The following is a 22,124-nucleotide window of genomic DNA, read 5'->3' as shown; positions in this document are numbered from 1 at the left end:
GTGGTTTAACCTACACTTGTAAAACTTTTAACCTTGGCCATAACTTTTGAACGGTTGGAGCTAGGGCTTTCATGCTTCACATATGTAATCCTTGTGACAAGACCTTTCTTTTTGGATACCAACAACTTTGACCCTTTGACCTTGACCTTAGAGTTTGACCTACTTTTGGAAAACTTCAACCTTTGTCATAACTTTTGAACGATTGGTGCTTCGGCTTTCATATTTCACCTGTGTATTTCTTAGGAGAAGGCCTTTCCTTGTGCACCATTAATTTTGACCATTTGACCTTGATGTTTGAAATACTTTTGAAAAAACTTTAACTTTTTCCATATCTATTCAATGGTTGTTGCTAGGGCTTTCATATTTCACAGGTTTATTCCTCGAACCAACACCTTACTTTGGGTGCCAACATATTTGATTTGCGTTTGAGAAAGTTTAACCTTTGCTATTAGTTGCCATACGGGGGCATCAAGGTTTCACAAACACATCTTGTTTGTTTTTGTTTTAGAGAGGTCCTATATCAAGTTAATAATAACAAATAATTTTGAAATTAACTGTGTAAATTAAACGTGGAAAAAATTCAGAAAACCTGTTGTTAACCCGTATATTAGATGTATGTACGGTGTACCTCCAGTCAATCAGTGTCAAAATATATGGTGGGCTTTATAATAAAAGCAGGATATATTACATTATAAAATTTATGAACAAGTTCTATTTTTATAAATACATACCCTTTGCTTTTCCCTCTTTTTGAAAGCTGGCTTGATACTTGATATGACAACTTGTGGACCTAGGAGAAGAATCGGGTACGCATCGGGCTTTAATCTTATTTTAAATCCTGTAAGATTCATTGAGTCCACTATAGATAGGTTCGTTGTAAAGCAGTCCGAAGTAAAATGGTCTGAACAAACGACAGAATGATAATTCCATAATTTGTCTTACGTAGTGGATGTCGAAGAAGGGTTGACTCTGTTTACTTGGTAAATCCATTTCAAATACAGATCTTTCTTCTTCTTGGCATTTGGAAATCTGTGAAAACTCACCTCAGCAGTATATTCTGGATTGTTCTTACAATTCACAACCGCACAAATCACTAGGGTTGGATACCGTTAAGGATGAAACGGTACGATACCATACCGGTATTTTTGAAACGATACGGTATTTTTAACGATACGGTACTATGCATTGATGAATAAGAATGAGGGTTCATTTTATAACAAATGTGCTTTTACCATTCACTAACCTTTCAATGATATAATCTAAAATGAGCTTATAAACTTTGTTTCATGCTTTAAAGATATAAAAATAGATATTCCTAATATTCAAATTATAAACATTTCTTTCAACTTTTCAATAAATAAATGATCAACAAAACAAATCAATTAATTTATCCAAAAAAAAATTTCCTCCTCCTATGGAACTTTTTCATTCTGGTGTTTGTAAACCTAAAAATAAAAAAAATGCTGGCCAATTATTAGGAAGAGAGTATTGCGATCCTGCAGCAGGAATTTTCTAGTAATTTAGGCAGGTAGTTTCATATATAGTATAGTAAATTAAGGTTTTCCACTGGATTTTAAAATCCTCTGAGAGTTAAATTGTTCAAATCCTATCAAGACATACACATAAAGAACATAACACTGTTGTTTTAATATTGGCCTGCTTGGACTGATACCAGTTACAGACAAGATCTAAACAACGGTGTGATGTCAGGTAATATCATCAATTATTTTAATACCATTATAATTAAGATTTCTTTAAAAGAAGAATATATTTTGTTAAAGAAATCTTACACTTGTTTTTCCGGGTTTTCAAAACTCATTCATTTCTATTTTTATCGTGTTAGGCACTCGCAGAGTTGTCAGACTTGGGTGTCGAACTGTCATCATTTAATGTATGTTAAACATAAAGAACGTGGTCTGGATGCATATAGAATTCAAAATTATCAAGAGAGGAACTTATTAAGTAGCCTCATAATGTGTCAAGTTTCTTCTGTAAATTTGTAAGTTTAATTTTCCCTAGATCACTGCATTTAAATTGATAATGAGCAAGTAAAAAAAAAATTACAGAAATGTCATACTTTCTAGCTTGTCCATCCTTTTAACTGCTTCGATCATTTTAACTATCTAATGTGAATCAGTTAAGGCTGATACACTACTCATAGGTATATTACATACTACAAGGAGTAAGTATTTGTCATAATATTCATGCACTGATCAAGAGGTGTACATGTTCTGGACAACGTTATAAAATATATGTAGTAACAAAGCTTATGAGAAATAAATATTGCAGCCCCCCCCCCCCTCCCCGGAAATCCTCCAAACCATTAGTTAGACTACAAGTAGACTTCAATGTTTAAATTAAAGTTTATGTAGGATGTATGCAGAAGAACGCCCTTTATATAGTTACAAACTGCCCCATCCATTTGCCTCATTTTGCATTGTTTTGACCTTTTATTTATTATTTCATTGAATATGTGATGAAAAGTAAAAAAATATTTCAGGATGAGAGTGATGATGAATTTGAAAGTCTGCCTAAACTAGTTTTGAGAAAATCAAAGAGAAGGAAAGAAGATAAAAAGGTATGTTTTAATTACTAATCAGTTGACATTGTGATAAAGCAGTACAGTAAACATTATTATTTTGAAAGGGTGTCGTTGTCTTTGGCATTTCGATATATATATTCTAATTTCCTGGAAAAGAAAAGCTTTTGTGAAAAATTTAGGCATGTCTGAGGTCACAGGTTAAGCTAAAAAAATTTCAATTTCTTTTGTAATGTATATAAACAAGACTCATACATATACATGTGTGAGTGTGTGTGTGTGTATTATATATATATATATATATATATATATATACAGGATTTTTATAGAACAATTTAAGTTTTATTTTGTAAATGCAAGGGAAGGAGAAGAAAATAATTTATGAAATATATATGATTTTTTTTAGCACATATCTTGCATCTTTTATCATATGTCTTAATACTTTTAATTTCGCACCTCTCTTATATGATATCAAAAACAGTGTTTTATACTTTTGATGAAATTGATTCATTTGAGCATTTAAAACTGCATGGATTTCCAATTGAACAGAGCTCTTTGTATCAAATCTTACAGGTGAAGGATTCGGAGCCCAAAACTGCAACCATAGCTGAAATACCTTCAAACCCAGAAACAAGTTCAACAGTAATTTGATTTTGTCAACTTAATTATATTTATTTGATTTTTAGCTCACTTGAGCTGAAAGGTCAAGTAAGCTTTTCTGATCACTTTTTGTCTGACTGGGTCAATTTTAACCAAGGTTGGCACAAAGCCTCCATTGTTGAAAGGGATTCAAGTTTGTTAAAATGAAGAGTCATGCCCTCTTTCAAGGGGAGATAATTTAGAATTATTGAAAAATTGTTGTCATTTTTTAAGAATCTTTTTCTCAAAAACCGATTGGCCACAAAAGCTGTAACTAGTTTTGAAACATCCTCAGGTAGTATAGATTCAAGTTTGTTCAACCATGATACCCAGGGGTAGGGTGGGACCACAATGGGGAAGTTGGTTCAAATTTTTACATAGGAATATATAGATTAAAATCTTCTTCTAAAACCATTCACCTTGAAAAGCTGTAACTTCAGTGAAAGCATCTTCAAATAGTTTTTCAAAATCATGATCTTTGGGGGTAAGGTTGGGCCACATTATGGGGAGGGGGGGGGGTTCCATGCTATTTTATTATTGTACATAGGAAAAAATTTGAAATCATTCTCAAAAACTCTAATATAATATATGGTATTATTTATGTGCAAGCATCTTGACATATTGTTGATACTACGTTGTCCAGATATTTTGTATATGACTCCATAAAGCTGATATTGTTATGAGTATTATTGCTCAGGTGAGTGATGTGGACCATGGGCTTCTTTTGTATGCTCTCGTGTATGGATCATGCAGTTAAGGAGTTGGGGTCAAGAAGTTAAAAGATATCTAATTGGTATATTGTGCTGTTAAAGCATCAAAGAATTGTTTGTTTCCTCTTGAGTTTGAAAAACTGAACTTGAAGGTTAAGTTCATGTACAATTCAATCTTTCATTAAAAAAGGAAAATGATATGTCCTGAATGTAACACTTAATAGAAAATTGAAAGATTTATTTATATTCATTATGTTGATTGCATGAGTGCTGTATATAATACTTCAAAACTTATTTTATTAGCAATGTTGAGATGTCATGCAGATGACACAAAATACATGTTTATATGTACAGTATGTTACAAAGAAGTATCAACAAATCATGCAGAGTCATTATAATTTAAGTCTGCCTGATCATTCTTTCTAGCTAACATGTTAATTATAATTGTTACTCATAAACTTGAGTTATATTGATTTGGGTTTTGATTTTACAGGTTGAAGAATTGTAATCTGATGTCTCAGAATCAAGAGCACCAACAGTAAACAACATTAATTAATAGAATTATTTTACTGAAGCAACATAAACATGCGAAAAATCCAGCTATACTCTGTCCCAAGTTTCTGCTTCCACCACTTTTTGCTTTATATTTTGATAATAATTAATACATTTGTGCCTAAACTTCGTTCATCCACTGGAATGAAAAAAGTCCAGATTTTCTGTTTTGAAATGCCCCTTTGTATCATTACTCTTTAGGTTTAAATTCACAACCAAAAATAAGAAGACTATGGGGATTTTACATTGCAAATGACATGAAAAGTACCCGGATGGTAACGTTGAAAAATTGTGTGAGCCAGGTGTCCCGAGTACTTCCGAATGAAGAAAAGATGTCAACATTTCCCATTGTAAATCTCCATAGAAATTTGTTTTTGTTCATGTTAATTTCTCCAGGTAAAAATAGATGAAGTGACAGTGATGAAATCTTGGAATTTTCCCCTTATATTGATTTCAATTGTACTTCTTTAGCAGGTATGTGTGTTTTTGTTAAAGTTCATCAAAAAGTGATGGAAACGGTAACCTGGGACATTTACATTTTATCAAATGATTCATCTATTATAATAAGTAAAATTTCCTGAAGTGAATTAAGGTTAAAACAAATGTTGTAGCTTATCAATGTTGGATCACATTTAATATTTGCACCAGCTGTCATATGAATAAATATTGGACAATCTACTGGTAGAATTCATAAGTCAATATATCATAATATTTTATGTGTCAAATTTTACAGACAGAAAAACAGGAGACCAAAAGCTCTGCTGATTCAGGAATACACATTCCATCTGATTCAGGAACCCCAACGGTAATTTGATTAAATGAAATTTATTTTTAAAAACTAGGAATTAGCATTTTAGAAAAAAACAAAAATGATATTTTCTATAATAACAAAATCTATTTTCTTAGATTGTTTTCAACAAAAATGCTGATAGTGTTTCAAGACCCCTGAGTATCAGGTAAGTTGATCTGTCATCTTAAGGTAGCTTGCGGGTTTGCTGACATAGGAGAAAAACGTATCTAACTGCGTTCATGTATAACTTTTTATAAGATGCAAAAGTCAAGTTGCATGACCTTCCCCATTATAAATTTTCTGAATCAGATGTTGTTTATACCTAATTGATGTGAAAACTCTGAACCTTTTATAATGCTACTCGTCTACCTGATCGCACATACATGTACATTTTGATATGCATGTTTGACATGACTGTATTTGCCTTTGTTGCACATTAATGTGATAATATATCATTAATTTTGCTAGTTGTAATTTCAACGGATGTTAATTTTCAAAGTTAAGTTTTCACGATTCTTTTGAAATTTTGGCAATAACAATGTCACATGGTATGTAAGCGAGTCTTGTCCAGTCTGCTTAATTTCTTCATATACATACATGTAATCCTGTATTGTACTAGGGCTCGCCCATTTTATTCATTTTTATTAATTAAAAAGACGGGGTCACAAAACAGAATGGAATTCAATTTTACTGAGTCTAAAAATAATACTGATTACTAAATGCATCAGTCATTACAATAAGAAAATATCTGATCTATAGATACTAATCAGGATATATCAATTATATGCACTCTTAATTGGATCAATTATAGAAATCACGATTGATTTTTTAATTCATTATATTACTAAAAATGGGCTGCTGACATATAAGACCTCATCCTTTAATAGACACTAATTTCTGTTCTTTAAGGCTGCAAAGATGTTAGTTTGGATTTAAATTTGTGTAAAATCTTCTCTCTTTTTTTAACTCTGATTAGGTGAAAATTACATGGTCAGAATCTTTACATGTGTAATGGTCTCAGACCATTATGTCATGAATAACGTATTTCATGTCATTCTGAGGTCAGCAGAAATATGTGACGACCAAATCTATAGATAAAATCAAAATAATTTTGCATTTTTAGTTCAATTTTAGGAAGCATATTAAGATATGCAGAATTGCAGAAAGAACTGAAAAAGTCTTATTATTCCATGAATATATACATGTATTTTATTAAAAAAATTAAAGATTTTAAAAATTCTTTCATTATCTATATATAGCTATTCACTTCTACATTTTTAATCAGCATCTTTATGGATACATGTAATTTATAAACCGGTATGTACATATTCACATTTGCAAAAGTACCGGTATGTGTGCCATTGAAAAATTAATATCTTTTTCTGCTTTCTCCTGCAGGAATATGACAGCTGAAGAAATTCTTAAACAACTAAGAAATAATATAAAAGTTGATGGTAAAAAAAAATATTATTAATGTGGACAGGAACAATGTGTTGGCCACTAAAGATTCATTCAGAAGAGAAAAATTCATGGCTGACCAGCCATTATTTGTAAGATTTTCGGGAGAAAAAGGAATTGATGACGGTGGTCCATCAAGGGAATTCATGAGAATGATTATGAAAGCAGTGTCAGAGTCTGCAATATTTGAAGGGGAGTCCAGAAGGAAGATGCTGTTGCAAAACCTGTTAGGTATTTATAGTTTTGATATAAATTTGTAATAACAGTATAGGGTAATGGTAAAAAAAAAATTGTAAGATTTATGATCCTCATCCCCATGCAGGGCCCATAAATTTGGGGCTACCGGTAAACTGTAAAAAAAAAAAAAAAAAAAAAAAAAAAAAAAGAGAGAGAGATGCTTTGTCTTTTTTGCTCTCTATATTCCTTGGCATCAGAAAAGTAAGTGCCTTGTTACGGTGTTCAGGAAAGACTGTGCCGCGATCTCTAAATTTGTGGAATTTGTGATCCCAGAATTAGGGGTATACATGTAATTCTGGTGTTGTGGTGGACTCAGTCCATTAATCATATAGTAAATTTACATTCATTCTTTAAAAATCTGTTTCTTGATCCGCTTCTAGGTTTTATCATAATTGTGGTTTTGATGAGCAAACAAGTATCTACCAGATGAGTGAAATTCCATAACAGCTACTATTATATAACCTTCACCTACTCCCCCTTTCCTCACTCCTCACTCCAGTTTTTTTATGAATAGTCAAAAACTTGAATGGGTTTGAAATCTGTAATTGTTTTTCCATCACATTATGACTACCTTATTTTAGCTGAAGAGAACGGTGATTATGAGACCTATGGGATGATAATAGCTTATTGCTTGGTGCATGGTGGACCAGCACCAAGATTTATGTCAGAGTTCATGTTTGGGCTTTTGGCCTATGGGCCGGATTCAGCAGATCCAACCATAGATGACATTGTTGATGATGAAAACAAGAAACAAGTTCAACAGGTATTTTTGATTTATAAATCAAATTAATCCTCGTTTGCATGACAGTTATTTTTTATCAAAATACCACTGTAATTAAGGTTTGTGTAAGCAATTATAGCTATGAGTAAATTTTCTGTATATAATTATAATTGTTTTTAGCTCTACTGGTCAGAGACCAGAAGAGCTTGTGCAATAGTAACATGTCCGTCGTCCGTCCTTCTGTCTGTCTGTCTGTATAAACAATTTTTCAAAATGCTACTCCTCCTATAGTTTTTGTTTGATTTCAATATAACGTGGCACAGAAGTAGACTTAACATTAAGATACATAATTCTATTTATTGTTTCATGTTGCAAAGTTTCAAATCCAAGTGCTACTTTTCCTTTGTTATACGTACAGACCAGTAGAGCTTCAGTCTCATCAGAGACTTCTGGTTTTTAAATGCAGTTATTTGTAACACTTTCAATTTCTATCAAATAAATTGCACAAACTATATTAATGAATGGCCTGAACTAAATCCTGCATATTCATATCTATCAAATATTTACCCTCATTAATCAAGGATATCTCCCATGTTTTAAATTTTTGTCCCCCACTTTAAGGAAAGTGAGGGGACATTAAATCTCATTCATCTGTCTGTCCGTCAGTCTGTAAGTCTGTCTGTCTTTCACAAAAACTTTAACCTTGGTCATATCTTTTGAGTGAGAAGAGATAGGACTTTCATATTACACATGTGTATTACCTGTGACAAGACCTTTCTAATACATTATGATTTTTGACCCCATGACCTTGACCTTGAAGTTTGACCTACTTTTAAAAAATTTAAATATTACTTTAAATTGTCCATAACTTTTGAATGACAAGAGATAGGGCTTTCATATTATACATGTGTATTACCTGTGACAAGAATTTCCAAGCATGCTATGATTTCTGACTCCTTGACCTTGACCTTCATGTTTGACCTAATTTTCAAAAAATTCACCTTTGGTGATAACTTTTGAATGACATATGATAGGGCATTCATATTTGACACAATATGCTGTAAATACATATAATGACATCTCACCCACAAAGACACCAAAAGCGGGGGACCACAATTTTTTGAAATTGTTTGTTGATATTACACTGAATGATTGGTATCTATATTACCCATTACCTGTCTGCTCAGTTCCTGTGTTGCTAAATTGGTGGCAGATATGTTTCCAAAAGAAAAATCTTTGTTTCAGATTGAAATGTCAACAGATATTTCATCTTTTTTTGATGCTGTTGATCCAATGAGGCCACTTTTGGATTATATTGGTGCTCTTCGATTAGCTGTGCCAAAAAGAAAAAATGAGCTTGTCCATGCTTTATGTAGGCATATAGCTGTAACAAGGATTGAGAAGTCACTTAAACAGTGAGTTTTACGTAACTGTGTGTGCTTTTTACCTCACCTGTATATAAAATGCTAGAAATAGACTTGCATGCAAGGATCTCTTATTAAGTAATGAACCTTTATTAACGGTTATTTGAATGACTTTAAAATATATGGTTTGGAATATATGATTTTATTAAAAGGTTTGGCAAGTTAATTAATTATAATTAAAAAAAAGTTATAGTTTATTGTACATGGTAATTGCTTTTTCCTGGGGTAAAGTCAGTGAGGCAAAATAGGGGTCGACTTGTTACCACAGGATGAATTAAGAATTTTTATCTCAAAATCCTAATTATCTTGTTTTACAGATTCACCAAAGGTCTACAATGCCTTGGTGTACTTGACAGGATTAGAAATTATCCTGATGCCATGAGAGGACTCTTTGTCCATAAAAACGACCTTCTTCTTGATGCAGTGGAAATGGACAACATGTTCCTTGTTGAGTTCTCTGAGGAAGGCAGTAACAAATATATAAATGAATTAAGAATACAGACTTACTGGAGAGATTATTTAGTTGAAATAGAAGGTATTTATTGTAAATGATGGGAATAGGATCCAGACTTTTTAGCTCACCTAAACTGAAGGTTCAAGGTAGCTTTTCTGATCACCTGTTGTCCATCTGTCCGTCTGTCTGTCTATAAACTTTTCACATTTTTGACTTCTTCTCTAAATACAAGAACCACTGGGCCAAATGTAACCAAACTTGGTACAAAGCATCCTTATGGGAAGGGAATTCTAAATTGTTAAAATAAAGGGTTAAACCTTTTCAAAATGGAGATATATAATCACAAAACAGTGAAAATAAGGTGTGTGTCTTTAAAAATCTTTTTCTCAAGAACCACTGCATCAGAAATGCCAATAATTTATACCAAAGCTTGAACATGTTTATATAGTGAAGATTCTTATTTGTTAAAACCATGACCCCCAAAACAATACAGGGACCCAAAAGATAACAAGATGGGTCAGTTGAGGTCAAAATTAAAAAAAAATGTTTGTTTGCCCTTTTCCGACCCAGATTTTTAATGATGGGTAGGTAGGTAGAAAAAAATATTTTATTTTTTCTTCTTAAAATTATAACAAGAAGCATAAGGGTCACAATGCTCGACTGTGTCATTTTGCTTAATTGCTGCTCTTCAGAAGGTTGTTTTTGAAAAATCTTCCTTCTACATTCCCGTGAAAGATTGTGGGTCCAAGTCTCATGACATAATCAGACTTTAATCTTCGATCATTACATGAAGATTCTGAATATCAGTATGACTAATGTGGCCTTGCTATTCTTAAGGAAAAATGTTCAGCGATTTTATTATTATATTATTATTATATAAATAATAATTATTATAATACATGCATTAATATTATATTATTATTATGTAAAATTAATCCCCAATTTTAACCCCAACCTAACCCTAGTGTCCCTCTTTGAGCAAACTTGAATCCTCAGAACATGTAGATTTCACACCCTAAATTCTCACCTTTGCGTGCAGTAAATATCCAAGGCGGCAAGGGCTGTATGCACTGAATGAACAAAAAAGCTAGTCTAGGATTACCACAGATTTAGAAAATTATATTTATTTTTAATGCTACTAATCAAAGCATCTAAAAGACCTCAACAAAGTTTTTAAATGGGTTAAAACAAATTAGGTTGAAATGATTCAATAAAAAATTGTAAATGTAAAAAGCAATAAAATATTTTGAGTCGGGCCGATTTTTGTGGGTCGGTTGGCTAAGGGCAAACAAACAATATTTTAATATAGGCCTGATGCATCTTTGATCTTGGGATATTGATGTCCAAAAAAGTAGGCTTCTTTTTATACATTGTTTTTATGTATTGTCACTTGGAATATATTTGAGAATTTTGGTGAGTTTAACAGTCTTTTAGAAGAGTTTCATGTTTATAAATTTCGACAGAGATACAAGAATTGTTGTTCAGCTGCGATGTGGCCCATGGGCCTCTTGTTTAAGATTGTATGCATATATCTGTGAACGATTATGGGTTCTCAACACCTTTAGGAAATGTATTCAAATCAGCACAACTGAGATTTTACCTTGAAGATGTATGCATGTCAAGCATTTATCTTCAGAAATGAAAAAGTACTAGGAAAATAGCAATTCGGGATTCTAAAATGATCATCAAAGACCCTTTTATTCAAGTAATCACATATCCATTCTGAATTAATTCAAACTCTGGATCTGTAAGTCAGTTAAGTATTATAAATGTCATTTCCATTGAGCTATAAAATTATACCTGAAACAAATAATTTCACAAGATGATGAAGTGCCCATTGTAGGGTGACATCTTAAAAAATAAAATTCACAGGTTTTTATAGGACCTTTATTGTGGAATGTCAAAGGATAATATTTTCATGAATATCTAAATTATCACATACCGGTACTTTCAAAGATTTTTACTAATAATATATAGTTAAGGTGCATTTTAGCTTACTTTGCACATATATGTATATATGCATGAATTGCTATTAGTAAACAAAATTATCAAAAGTTGACTATTGCTATTTTAAAACCTATAGTTTTTATTTGTAGATACGCCCGACAAATTCAAATCTATCTTGGCTTTTGTCACTGGGTTGGATTCAGTTCCACCTTTGGGGTTTTCTCCACCACTCAAATTAAAGTTTCGTCATCCAGAAGCAGAAGAAAATTTCAGTGTGTTTGCTACCCCTTATGCAAACACATGTTCCAACACTCTGAGCATTCCTGTCACCGAAACATACAGTGCGTTCAAAGAAGTCATGGACAATGCACTAGATTTGGGTTGTTTATTTACTGATTATTGAGAAATGTTAGGTGGTGTATATATATCCATGTGTTTAACTCACAGGTTAGAGTTAAGATATTAAAGTGTGCATGTGTTCAGATTGTATGTAGGTTTTATGATGTGTATTTTAAAAAGTCAAAAAACTTTTTAATATTTACAAAATTGTTCACTGATTGAAATTGTGTGAATTAATTGTGAAATGAAAATGGCAAATTTTTACTCATTTTGTTTCAGTTGGTATTAGCTGGACTTTTAGCAAGCTATTCAATATTTCACTATGGTACAATTATATTTACTTATATTTACTTTATAACTAGTCAATTATTTTCAATACAAATGTGATACAAAATACTGATATTTTCTTAAAACGATATTATGATATCAGTTTCTTTCATTACATGCCCCCCCCCCCCCCCCAAAAAAAACCTCATTGTATTATAAGAAATTATTAGCGTATTAAGGACATGCATGTTCAAATTATGGAAAATTTTCATTGTATAAAGCTATAACATATTGAAGCTTTTTGCTTCAGAAAATGGTCACAAAATTAAAATGTTAATAACACCAAACTTCTGGTTTAGGATAGGGCAGGACTTTAACCAATGTATTACTGTCATGACAATACAATGTACCTGAAACACCAAACTGTTACTGTTAACATAATCAGGCCAACGAAGCACCTGAAAGGTTTATTATCATGAACTGGGAATATAAAGTAGTCCATGAGAGTGAGAGAAGTTTGCTTTTACATGTATTATAAGAGAATAATATAGACAGTCAAGTGATAAATTAGGTTATTGGACTAGAATATGTTGCCCATATAGGCAGTTCATTTTTAGTTTAACTGTGATCAGAATTTTTATATCTATGTTTCTGCTTGTTTATTTGCACTTTGAATGTGCAAATTTAAAGCTACAGATAGTAGTGTGTACCAATATTCTTATGATTGACAATAAAATTTCAAATTTTGGCCGAGTTTTTTTATGCCTCGGGATCAAAAGATCCCGGGGGTATATTTTTGTTTTGTCCTGTCTGTCTGTTGTCAACTTTAACCTTGCCAATAACTTTTGACTGGTTGGAGCTATGACTTTCATATTTCATATGTGTATTCCTTGAGACAAGACCTTTCTTTGGGTACCAACATTTTTTATCTTTTGGCCTGGATTTTGACTTGCATTTGAGAAACTTTAACCTTCGCCATAAGCTGCCATATGGGGGCATCAGTGTTTCACAAACACATCTTGTCTTCTTTGTAAAAAAGAAAATTCAGAAATAATGAGTTCACAAATTAAGTCTACTATTTTCTATAAGGAGGAGTCACAGTTCTCAAATCAATGGCAATTGAATAACTGCAGAGTCTGATTGTACAAACTGAGATTCTTTGATCCTCAGCCATATAAATTTCATAGTTAATTGTTATTTGCCAATATGTGCATTTTGAGTTCATGTTTTAAAATCAAACAAAATGATATGACTCCAGTGTATCATGGCATATAATAAACTTATGTACATGTATCACATTTGCTCATTTGAGATGTAAATTAATAAGGAAAATTGTTTGAATTGAGATTTGTGTAAATTAAGAATTGCGTCAAATTATATTGGAAGGTCAAACTCTCTTTGAACGTAAGTCAGATATTCTTCATGTTACCATTTACCCAGTCATTTCTAATTACCATGTTGTAATTGAAAGAACGCAATATTATTTCCAAGATACAAGCCAAATCTGTGATATAAACAAAACATGTCCTGATCAATAAGTTATCAAACATTGCTGAGGAGCAAACATCGTTAATTAAGACAATCAAATAGCTTTCATTACATCAGACAAAATTATAGGTGGCCTTTAGGGTCAGATGGCTTTTGGTGTAGCAATGAATTGAAATACAAGGTTCATGGGGGGTTGAAATGACTGTCTTTCAGTTTCTGAAATAATAAGTGCATGAAACTCCTTTTGGATGTATAACCATGCAGGTTGGGGTCATTAAGACTTGTGAATTATAGAGAGACATGGCAGTCAAGTATATGTATAGGCTACATTGTATGTACAATGTCAGTGGAGACTGCAAATGTAGGGCATTTGACTTAAAATGCAAGGGTTATATTGGTTGAAATTAGGAAATTTACTTCATGGCCAACTACAGTTGATCTTGGTAGTTTAATTCCCTTTGTACTAATTTATCTAAATGAACCATAAATAATTATAGTTTCCCTTTTTTAAAACTTTATTCCAAATTTATTCCGATAACAGATTATTCTACCATACAGCCATGTGCTGGATAATTAAATGGTGTTCATCAGCAAAAAATTATATCATATTCAAGCATTTAAGTAAGATATGAGCCATTCATACAAAGCAAGTGCTTCACTATAATTTGTTGGCAACAACAGGGAATTTTCAAGTATAATGTTTTTACATTCCTCTTCAAAGTCTGGTAAACATCCAAAAGCACTTTGGCGAATGCAGAATTCTTCAGCTGCATCCACATCAGCAATGTCTATCTCCATCTTAAAATTGTGTGTATCTGCAGAATAAATACAAATTAAGGTTAGGAACATATCACAGTGACTTCTCTCCTTATCCACTCTACTTTATGGTCTATAGATTTGGCCAGTTTTGGTCTGGGACCCAATTTATCAAAAGGTTAACAAATGACATGAAGGTGATGGATAAGTGGTAGGGTGTATGCTTATATTTAGTTGGTCGTAAAATGTTTCAAGCATTATTTTAGTCATATATAATGATATCATACTAAATTATAATGTCTGGCACACTTTGGGATCCCCACCTTGACAAATCCATGAACCAGATCTGATACAATTATGATACCTAATAATACTTTATGCTAGACATAAATGTTAAATGAAAGGTGTGTGCCTTGTAATGAAATGGGGTCAAGTGTTTTACCAGTGGAAGAACATTTTAGAGTAATTCCTGAAAAATGGACCTTGGATTAAGAGGAGAAAAATTATTTACAAAGATTATCAATAATGTATTTATTTGACCTTGAAACTCAAAGCATTTAATCTTTATTCCCTAATGCACTAGGTTACATTGGACCAATAGAGAAAATTAAAGGCATACTCCAAGAGAAGTGGAATTTTTAAATTTTATACCTTAATTTGTAATTCTTTGACATATTGGACCTAGCTTAGTTAATTTTCTCAAAATACTCCATTTGTGAAGTACTGGTACATGCAATTATCGATATTAGAACAAATAAAAACACCAGACTTACTAACTGTAATTATCAACTTTGACCAAGCTAACATTATATTGCTATATACAATTTACCTACCCGGTACTTTGACCGAACTAACCTTATATAGCTATATACAATTTGCTTTGATCTTGATGTATGCAAATTAAAATTAGGAGAAATAAGACATATATTTCCTTAATTACCATATAACTCTGGAAGATAATACATCAAATCTGGTTTTCCACCAGGCAGTCCTGCAGACTTTGTGTGTCGAATTCTGTGTTGATTCCACTCTTGAGCACATTTATTTAGATCATCTTGAACAAGTTTTGTGAAACAGAATCGCAGACATTCCCTGTAATTAAGATGCAGTGTTCTTTTTCAGCAGAAAACTAATTTATGCAATTGTTTCTCTGTTTGGGATGCTCAAAATAAAAGAGACCCCTACCCCCTCAATTTAGATGTATAATTATATACATGCAGACTCTTGCATGCAAAACACTCGAAATTGAATGTTGCATATGATGCAATGCATGTACCGGGGTATGTATCTATAAGCTAATAATTGGTGATTGAGTCACAATTATGAAAGATATAATAACTCAGGAATAGATTGCCTATTATATATGAATTACTCCCAAAGTCAAACATCATGACCTATACATGGTTAACTTTCAGACATGCCAGACCTTCCACCCAACCGGGAAGATCTCTAAATTGAGGCGTAACAGTAATGTACTATAAGATCACAGCTCAAACCACACAGTCAAACAATTATAACCAGAGGCCCTGAGTGGCCACATTGCTCATCTGAGCCACCATGTATAGCCATATTTTAACTCTGATCAATTCAGCTTTATGGTATCGATTACAAAATATCTTGCCAATTTAGTCATCTACAAGATCATGTTTAAAAAGATCTTCAAATTTTTCTCCACATAAACATTGAGCCTATTTTGTCATTTCATATTTTTTCATATTTTTTAAAGATGGTATGGACACCTCCATATTGTGATGTACTGTACTTCCTATATTCTATAAACAATAAAATCGAGTATAATTATATACAAATTGTCTTTCCTAAAATTGTTATCTAACAACAACGTAGCGCAATGGGTTAGAGCGTTAACTGCCAATTTGTAAGTCATGAGTTCGAATCCCGCTGAGCCTAATTATGTGTAATTTTTACCTTTTAAAAATTTTTTTTTTCATAAAATATTGCAGAATTTTAAAACGGTGAGAGTATTTTGATTACTATGTACTATTATCCACATTAATATCAACAGGTGTCCCAAACCACCTTAAAAATAGATTTTTCTCTATTTATTTCTATGTGAAAATTCAACCCCCATCCCCTCCATTGTGGCCCAACATTACCCTGGGGAACGATTTGAACAAGCTTGAATCTACACTACCTAAGGATGCATCCACACAGTAATAGGTTCAATATTGAAAGTCCTGATGCCATTGTCATTACATGATTACAACAAGTTAAAGCTTTTCTGGCCAAATGCTTTTGGATAAGATTTTTTAAAAGGCCTACAAATTTTCAATTACTTGAAAGAGGGTGTGGCTCTTCATTTTAACAAACTCTAAGGATGCTTTCTGCCAAGTTTTCTAAAAATTGGCCTGTGGTTCTGGAGAAGAAGTAAAAAATGTGAAAAGTTTACAAACAAACGTACGGACAGATACAGATGGATGCCGGACAGAAGGTGATCAGAAAAGCTCAATTGAGCTTTCAGCTCAGGTGAGCTAAAAATGATTCATTAACTGATCAGACCCTAGGCCTTGTAGAGTACTCAAGATAAGACCTATATTTAAACATGAAAAGGCTATAAGACACACAAAAAAAAATTTAACTTGTTTAATACAAATGCACATGCATATCATGAAATCAGGAAACTTTGTGGTTTCCCTGGGAAAATTCTTCATAATTCCTGTAAAATTTAGAGTTATAATGAACTCGTATATATTTTGAATTTCTTGATAATCATATAGAACTGATTTAGTCCTGTAGAGGTGTCATTTTAATTTAAGCATAACAATTAGTCATACATCTTTTATGACAAATTTTAATTAAATCTTACAAGTAAAAAAATTATTTCTGTACTTATTCATTTATATAAAAATCCTTCATCTTTGGTTTTTTATTGGTGATTTTAGGTTTCCAAAGAAGGTTTTTTACCAGTATTTAATACTTCAATGAGCATATTGACTCAATTTTAATATCATAGGAAGAAAAATGTGCATACTTTTGATTTTGCTGTACCTAATATACGACTTCTGTAAAAGGAAGGGTCTATATGAAAAGCAAACAGTGTTACATGTAAGCCACACTGTTGACAATAACCCATCTGTAAACCCATATCAATTTAAATTCTTAATTCCTTAATTGCAATCTTTTGGACAAAAGCAATGCAAGCATGCATATATATAGAGACATGAAATTTACATGGCCTCCATCACTATACCTCTTCATCACAAAGAATTAAATGGAAGTCCACATAATCAGTCTGGATTAATCCAAAATTGAAATTTTGTGTCTAGCATTTAAAATTTGAACATGCAATTTATGAGATCTATAGATCCTAGTATGAAAGTGTACTGTATCCATTTTTTTTTTTTGGTGAAAGAACTTACAGTTGAACATGGTTTGTGGTGGAAAACTTTCCTATGTGCTCTAAATTGCTAAAAAACTCAATCCAGAATTGTCCACCACCTTGTTTGTTTGACAACCACCATCGTTCTATTCTCTGAAGCGGAGCAAACGAGAACATTTATTGGGATTAGTTGTTTCATTTTTAATTCATATTACATACTGTTTAATTACAAATTATGTAAAATTAATTTAGACATATTAATGTTTATAATACTTGATTTGAAGGTGATGATCCTGTTAGAAAACTTCTCTCCCCAGCCATATCATCATCATGGTACCACCGAAAGGCCCGTTGAAAATCAGCTATGATACAGTTTTCTGTTCCTTCATCTGATCTGATACACCTAGGAACTCCTTTAATTCAATACATATTGATAGAGAGGAGGGTGGTTAAAACCATGCAGTCATTAAATTGACCATAAAAGCACTGATATACCGGTAACTGGTAATATGTTTATTATTTTAGAATCCCACTTTTAATTAGCACGAGAATAAATATATGCACAATTCACATGATAAGAGCTAGTGCATGGGTCTAAATCAATTCTATATATGCAAAAATTCATACTATCCATGTTTATAACCTTTAATTTTACAGCAATTATTAAGATATGATTAAAATTGTTGCTGTTAAGGCATATATTTTAAATCATATATTATAATCAATTAAACTTGCTGTATAAAGTTTATTTACTGTTATACACATTGTTTTCTATGATAAAAATCTCATAGATGCTTTGAGGAAGTGAAGAAGATTCATTGAAACTTCATCATAATGATTCTTTCATGGACCCAACATTATAAAGTCTACATACTCCATGAGATCATAAAAAAATCATATTTTATGTTCACCTATAGTTACTTTGCTTAATGCACTAAATTCAATTAAAGCTGATCCATTATTTCTTATGGATTAAGTTTTTACTTAATTGAAAGATAACAGATTTTTCAAACACAATTAACATCTACATTAATGTTTTTTCTTTAGAAAATGTTTCAAGTATTTCAAACTTGTCATAAAAATATGGAAGACCTTACCTTTAATTTCTTTTAAAAAATCCAAAAAATATGAAGCGATCACCCTGGGATCATTGTTTGATCTGCCTACTTTTAGCCACAACACACGCCTTGAAAATCTTTGAAAAAGACATGTGAGGAAATATTTTTAAAATAGAACAGAACAGTGTAAATTTTTCTTTATGAAACATACATTACCAAATATATGATTGCAAATGTGCTCTTTGGTCTTGACAATGAGCACTTTTACATATCAACCAAGGAATTGTATTAATGCACTGACAGCAAGTGTTTCAGTTGTGGCGAAAGCATTCTTGGCATGAAACTATTTCTTTTGTTACATATATTTTAATACTGGTAATATTGAAACATGTGATACATAACACAGAAATTTATAACACATACCCACAAACACATCCATGAATAGCAAATCCAAACCTCTTAAGCTTATCATACCCATCCACATGTAAAAGATAATTAGGTCCTTTGTTATGATATACTCTTCTCTTTAGACGCCTCTGTTTTCTTTCCAAAACACCAATAGGGTCCAATTCCTTTTGAATGGCTAAAACTTGTTCTCTTTATTCAAAATAATGATGGGCACAATTAAACAAAAAAAAAGAATCTGAGTTCACACTAAGCAAATTAATCATTGTATTCATGATTGCTTAAAAGTTGCATAACTTAACTTACAATGTTTCATCATTTTCTTCTTTGCCCTCCACCCTTATTATTTAGCATGCTGTACAAAAACTAACCTTGAAACCACAAGTCCATGATGTGATAAAAGACGACGCTGTAATCCACGACATCCAAGAGAAGAACCACTTCCCTGCAGTTCTTCCTAAAAGAATTCTATTTTTGAATACTTCTTTTTCATTTCATCATAATTATACTTAGAGAGAAGTAGTAATGTCACTTGTGTGGATATAACTATATATGCATGCATATCACAATTACATTTACATTTTACAATTACTACCATAGGATTACTTTAAATTACACTCTTTACTACATGTACATTATATTTACTCTGAAAATTGAATTTTTCATTTAAAAAATCATCAGATTTATTCTTTCAAAAATTAAGTATTGAAATATTGGAAACTTTATAATATGGTAAAATACAGAGCAACTAATTTGATTTCAAATAATATGCACTTTTGTGTGAATTAATTGAGAACATGACCATAAACTCTGACCTTGCTCCAACTTTATTCAATACAAAATAAGCATTAATTTCTATTAATTAACAACTGTATATATAAGAGCCAACTCAATAAGTTCAATTCAATTTCTTGTCAGTAATTTAAAGTGATTACAGACAAATTTATTTTTCACTTTTGTAAAGAGGATATTTGGAACCATTAATGATTAATTCTCTACTTCCAATTATTTTAATAATTTTAATCTTACCATGATAACACAAGATGCCTCAACAGTGTTTTGCAGCATCCGTCTTTTAAGTCCCATCATTGCCATTATCCTTTTCAGATGTCTCACACTGGATGTAAAAATTCAATCAATAAAAAATTGATATTTTGTTTGCCTTGGATATAAATTGTGCTGATCAATAAAACAAAATTTCAGAAATATTCTACTTTTTAACATTTTCTTAAAATTCAGTAATTCTGTCAGTTAATATGACTTGTGGGTTTTGGGTTTTTCATGTTTCTTTTCTCCCTCTCTCTCTCTTTTTTTAGGAGGGGGGGGGGGCAAATTACAACATATTAGTAAAGTAATTGATTTCTCTCAATACAGTTAAAAATTTTGTGTCAAGCTTCACATTATTTACTAAATCAAAGCTAGGAAGTTTGCTTAAATGACATATGACTTCAGCTATATGTAATAGACATGCATTTGCACTTCATTGTGTGATTTTATCTAGGGATAATTTCTTTAAATTTTTGTTTTTCAACAATCAATTGATCATTTTTATGGTTTGGATTAGTTAGTGATCACCAAACAAAGTTACTTAAAGTGCGGTCACTTGCAACAGGAAATTGTAATGCAATTAATGATTTATCAGGTAAAGAATTTCCTTCTTTTTTGTTAAAAAGTTGATTTATTTCAATTTTTTCCTAGTTCTTCTAGTTCCGAACTGGTGCTGACTAGAATCCACCCTGTTCTGGGCAGATCTATGTGAACTCTTCTTAAAAAGAAATACCCATAATAGAATATAAGAGTGTTCTAGAGGTTTCCTATTCAAAATAAATAGGTGTAATATATGACAGGCTGTAAAGTAACAATGTACACTTGAGTAATCACATTACCTAGATTTTGACTACTTGGCAGACCAATTTCAATTTTCAAATATTACATGTACCTTATTACTATTTTGTGTCGCAAGAGCAGGATACCACATATCTCCAGATTTGTGCATCCACCATAAAAGTATTCTCGAATGAGGTCTTCTCCTTTAATATCAATAAGAAAAAGAACAAATTATTATAAATGCAACTACTGACTACTGCATGGTAAAAGTTAAACTAAGGTAATTAATTTATCATTTAATTCCCCTTCTACACAAAATTACACAATCACAGGTGCTTGGGTCTTTGTTCATGTGTACGCTACCTTTATATCTTTTTATTTATTACATAATGTACATAGTTCATGTAGTTATTGTACATATTCATGAGCAAAGACCCAAGCACCTGAATACCAGATCGACTCTGTAATTACTATAATAGTAATATCGCTATATTCATAATATGTTAGATTTCCACTCCCTGGAGAAAGTTTATAATATATAGGTTGTTTTCAATTCCTATTAAACCATCAGTAAAATATATTTTAATTAAAAATTCATTAATAAAAGTTCATACAATTGGACAAGAGATATTAACTTACTACACGTATGGATTTGTAAATGTAATGATTAAATTCGGTCTCTAAGCTTTATAATTTCTAAATTTTCATTTGATTTAAAAAAAAAACCTTCTGTAAAACCATTAAATAGCATTTAAATACAGTGTAATATTTACGAGTTGTGTCCTCTGGGTTTTCTGACATGGTCAAAGACGAATATCCCTCCATTACACGTGTATTAGTTCAATCAGCATGCGCAGTCCGCATTTCCGTACACGACTTCCCTGTAGACTGTGAGTGCAAAGTTGTGTTAGCGAGTTGTGTGACAGCGCGACGGCGTGTTGTGCGAACTTGTGTTAGCGTGACAGCGCGTTGTGTGTTAGCGTGACATCGTGTTGTGCGAACTTGTGTTAGCGTGACAGCGCGTTGTGTGTTAGCGTGACATCGTGTTGTGCGAACTTGTGTTAGCGTGACAGCGCGTTGTGTGTTAGCGTGACATCGTGTTGTGCGAACTTGTGTTAGCGTGACAGCGCGTTGTGTGTTAGCGCGACGGCGTGTTGTGCGAAATTGTGTTAGCGT

The 22,124-nt window shown here is 32.0% G+C and overlaps 1 protein-coding gene and 1 pseudogene across 1 annotated transcript; one reads left to right on the top strand and one right to left on the bottom strand.

Annotated features, from left to right (window-relative positions):
* The first annotated feature begins 1,115 nt into the window (after nucleotides 1-1,115).
* LOC133198356 (G2/M phase-specific E3 ubiquitin-protein ligase-like) lies at nucleotides 1,116-13,370 on the top strand (annotated as a pseudogene).
* Nucleotides 13,371-14,116: 746 nt separating this feature from the next.
* LOC133198817 (uncharacterized) lies at nucleotides 14,117-21,107 on the bottom strand. Its single transcript, XM_061334790.1, has 9 exons — nucleotides 21,061-21,107; nucleotides 20,151-20,238; nucleotides 19,493-19,578; nucleotides 19,140-19,313; nucleotides 18,756-18,853; nucleotides 17,932-18,071; nucleotides 17,699-17,811; nucleotides 15,262-15,413; nucleotides 14,117-14,380 (listed from the first exon to the last, which is right to left on the bottom strand). The coding sequence occupies exons 2-9, from the start codon at nucleotides 20,214-20,216 to the stop codon at nucleotides 14,175-14,177; spliced, it is 1,035 nt and encodes a 344-aa protein (XP_061190774.1). The 5' UTR covers nucleotides 20,217-20,238; nucleotides 21,061-21,107; the 3' UTR covers nucleotides 14,117-14,174.
* Nucleotides 21,108-22,124: the final 1,017 nt, after the last annotated feature.

The sequence above is a fragment of the Saccostrea echinata genome, unplaced genomic scaffold (genome assembly GCF_033153115.1).
Source record: "Saccostrea echinata isolate AGI-Se365-2 ecotype Australia unplaced genomic scaffold, CSIRO_AGI_Sech_v1 ptg000033l, whole genome shotgun sequence".
Classification (NCBI taxonomy): Eukaryota; Metazoa; Mollusca; class Bivalvia; order Ostreida; family Ostreidae; genus Saccostrea; species Saccostrea echinata.
This window is presented reverse-complemented; position numbering and strand designations above follow the sequence as displayed.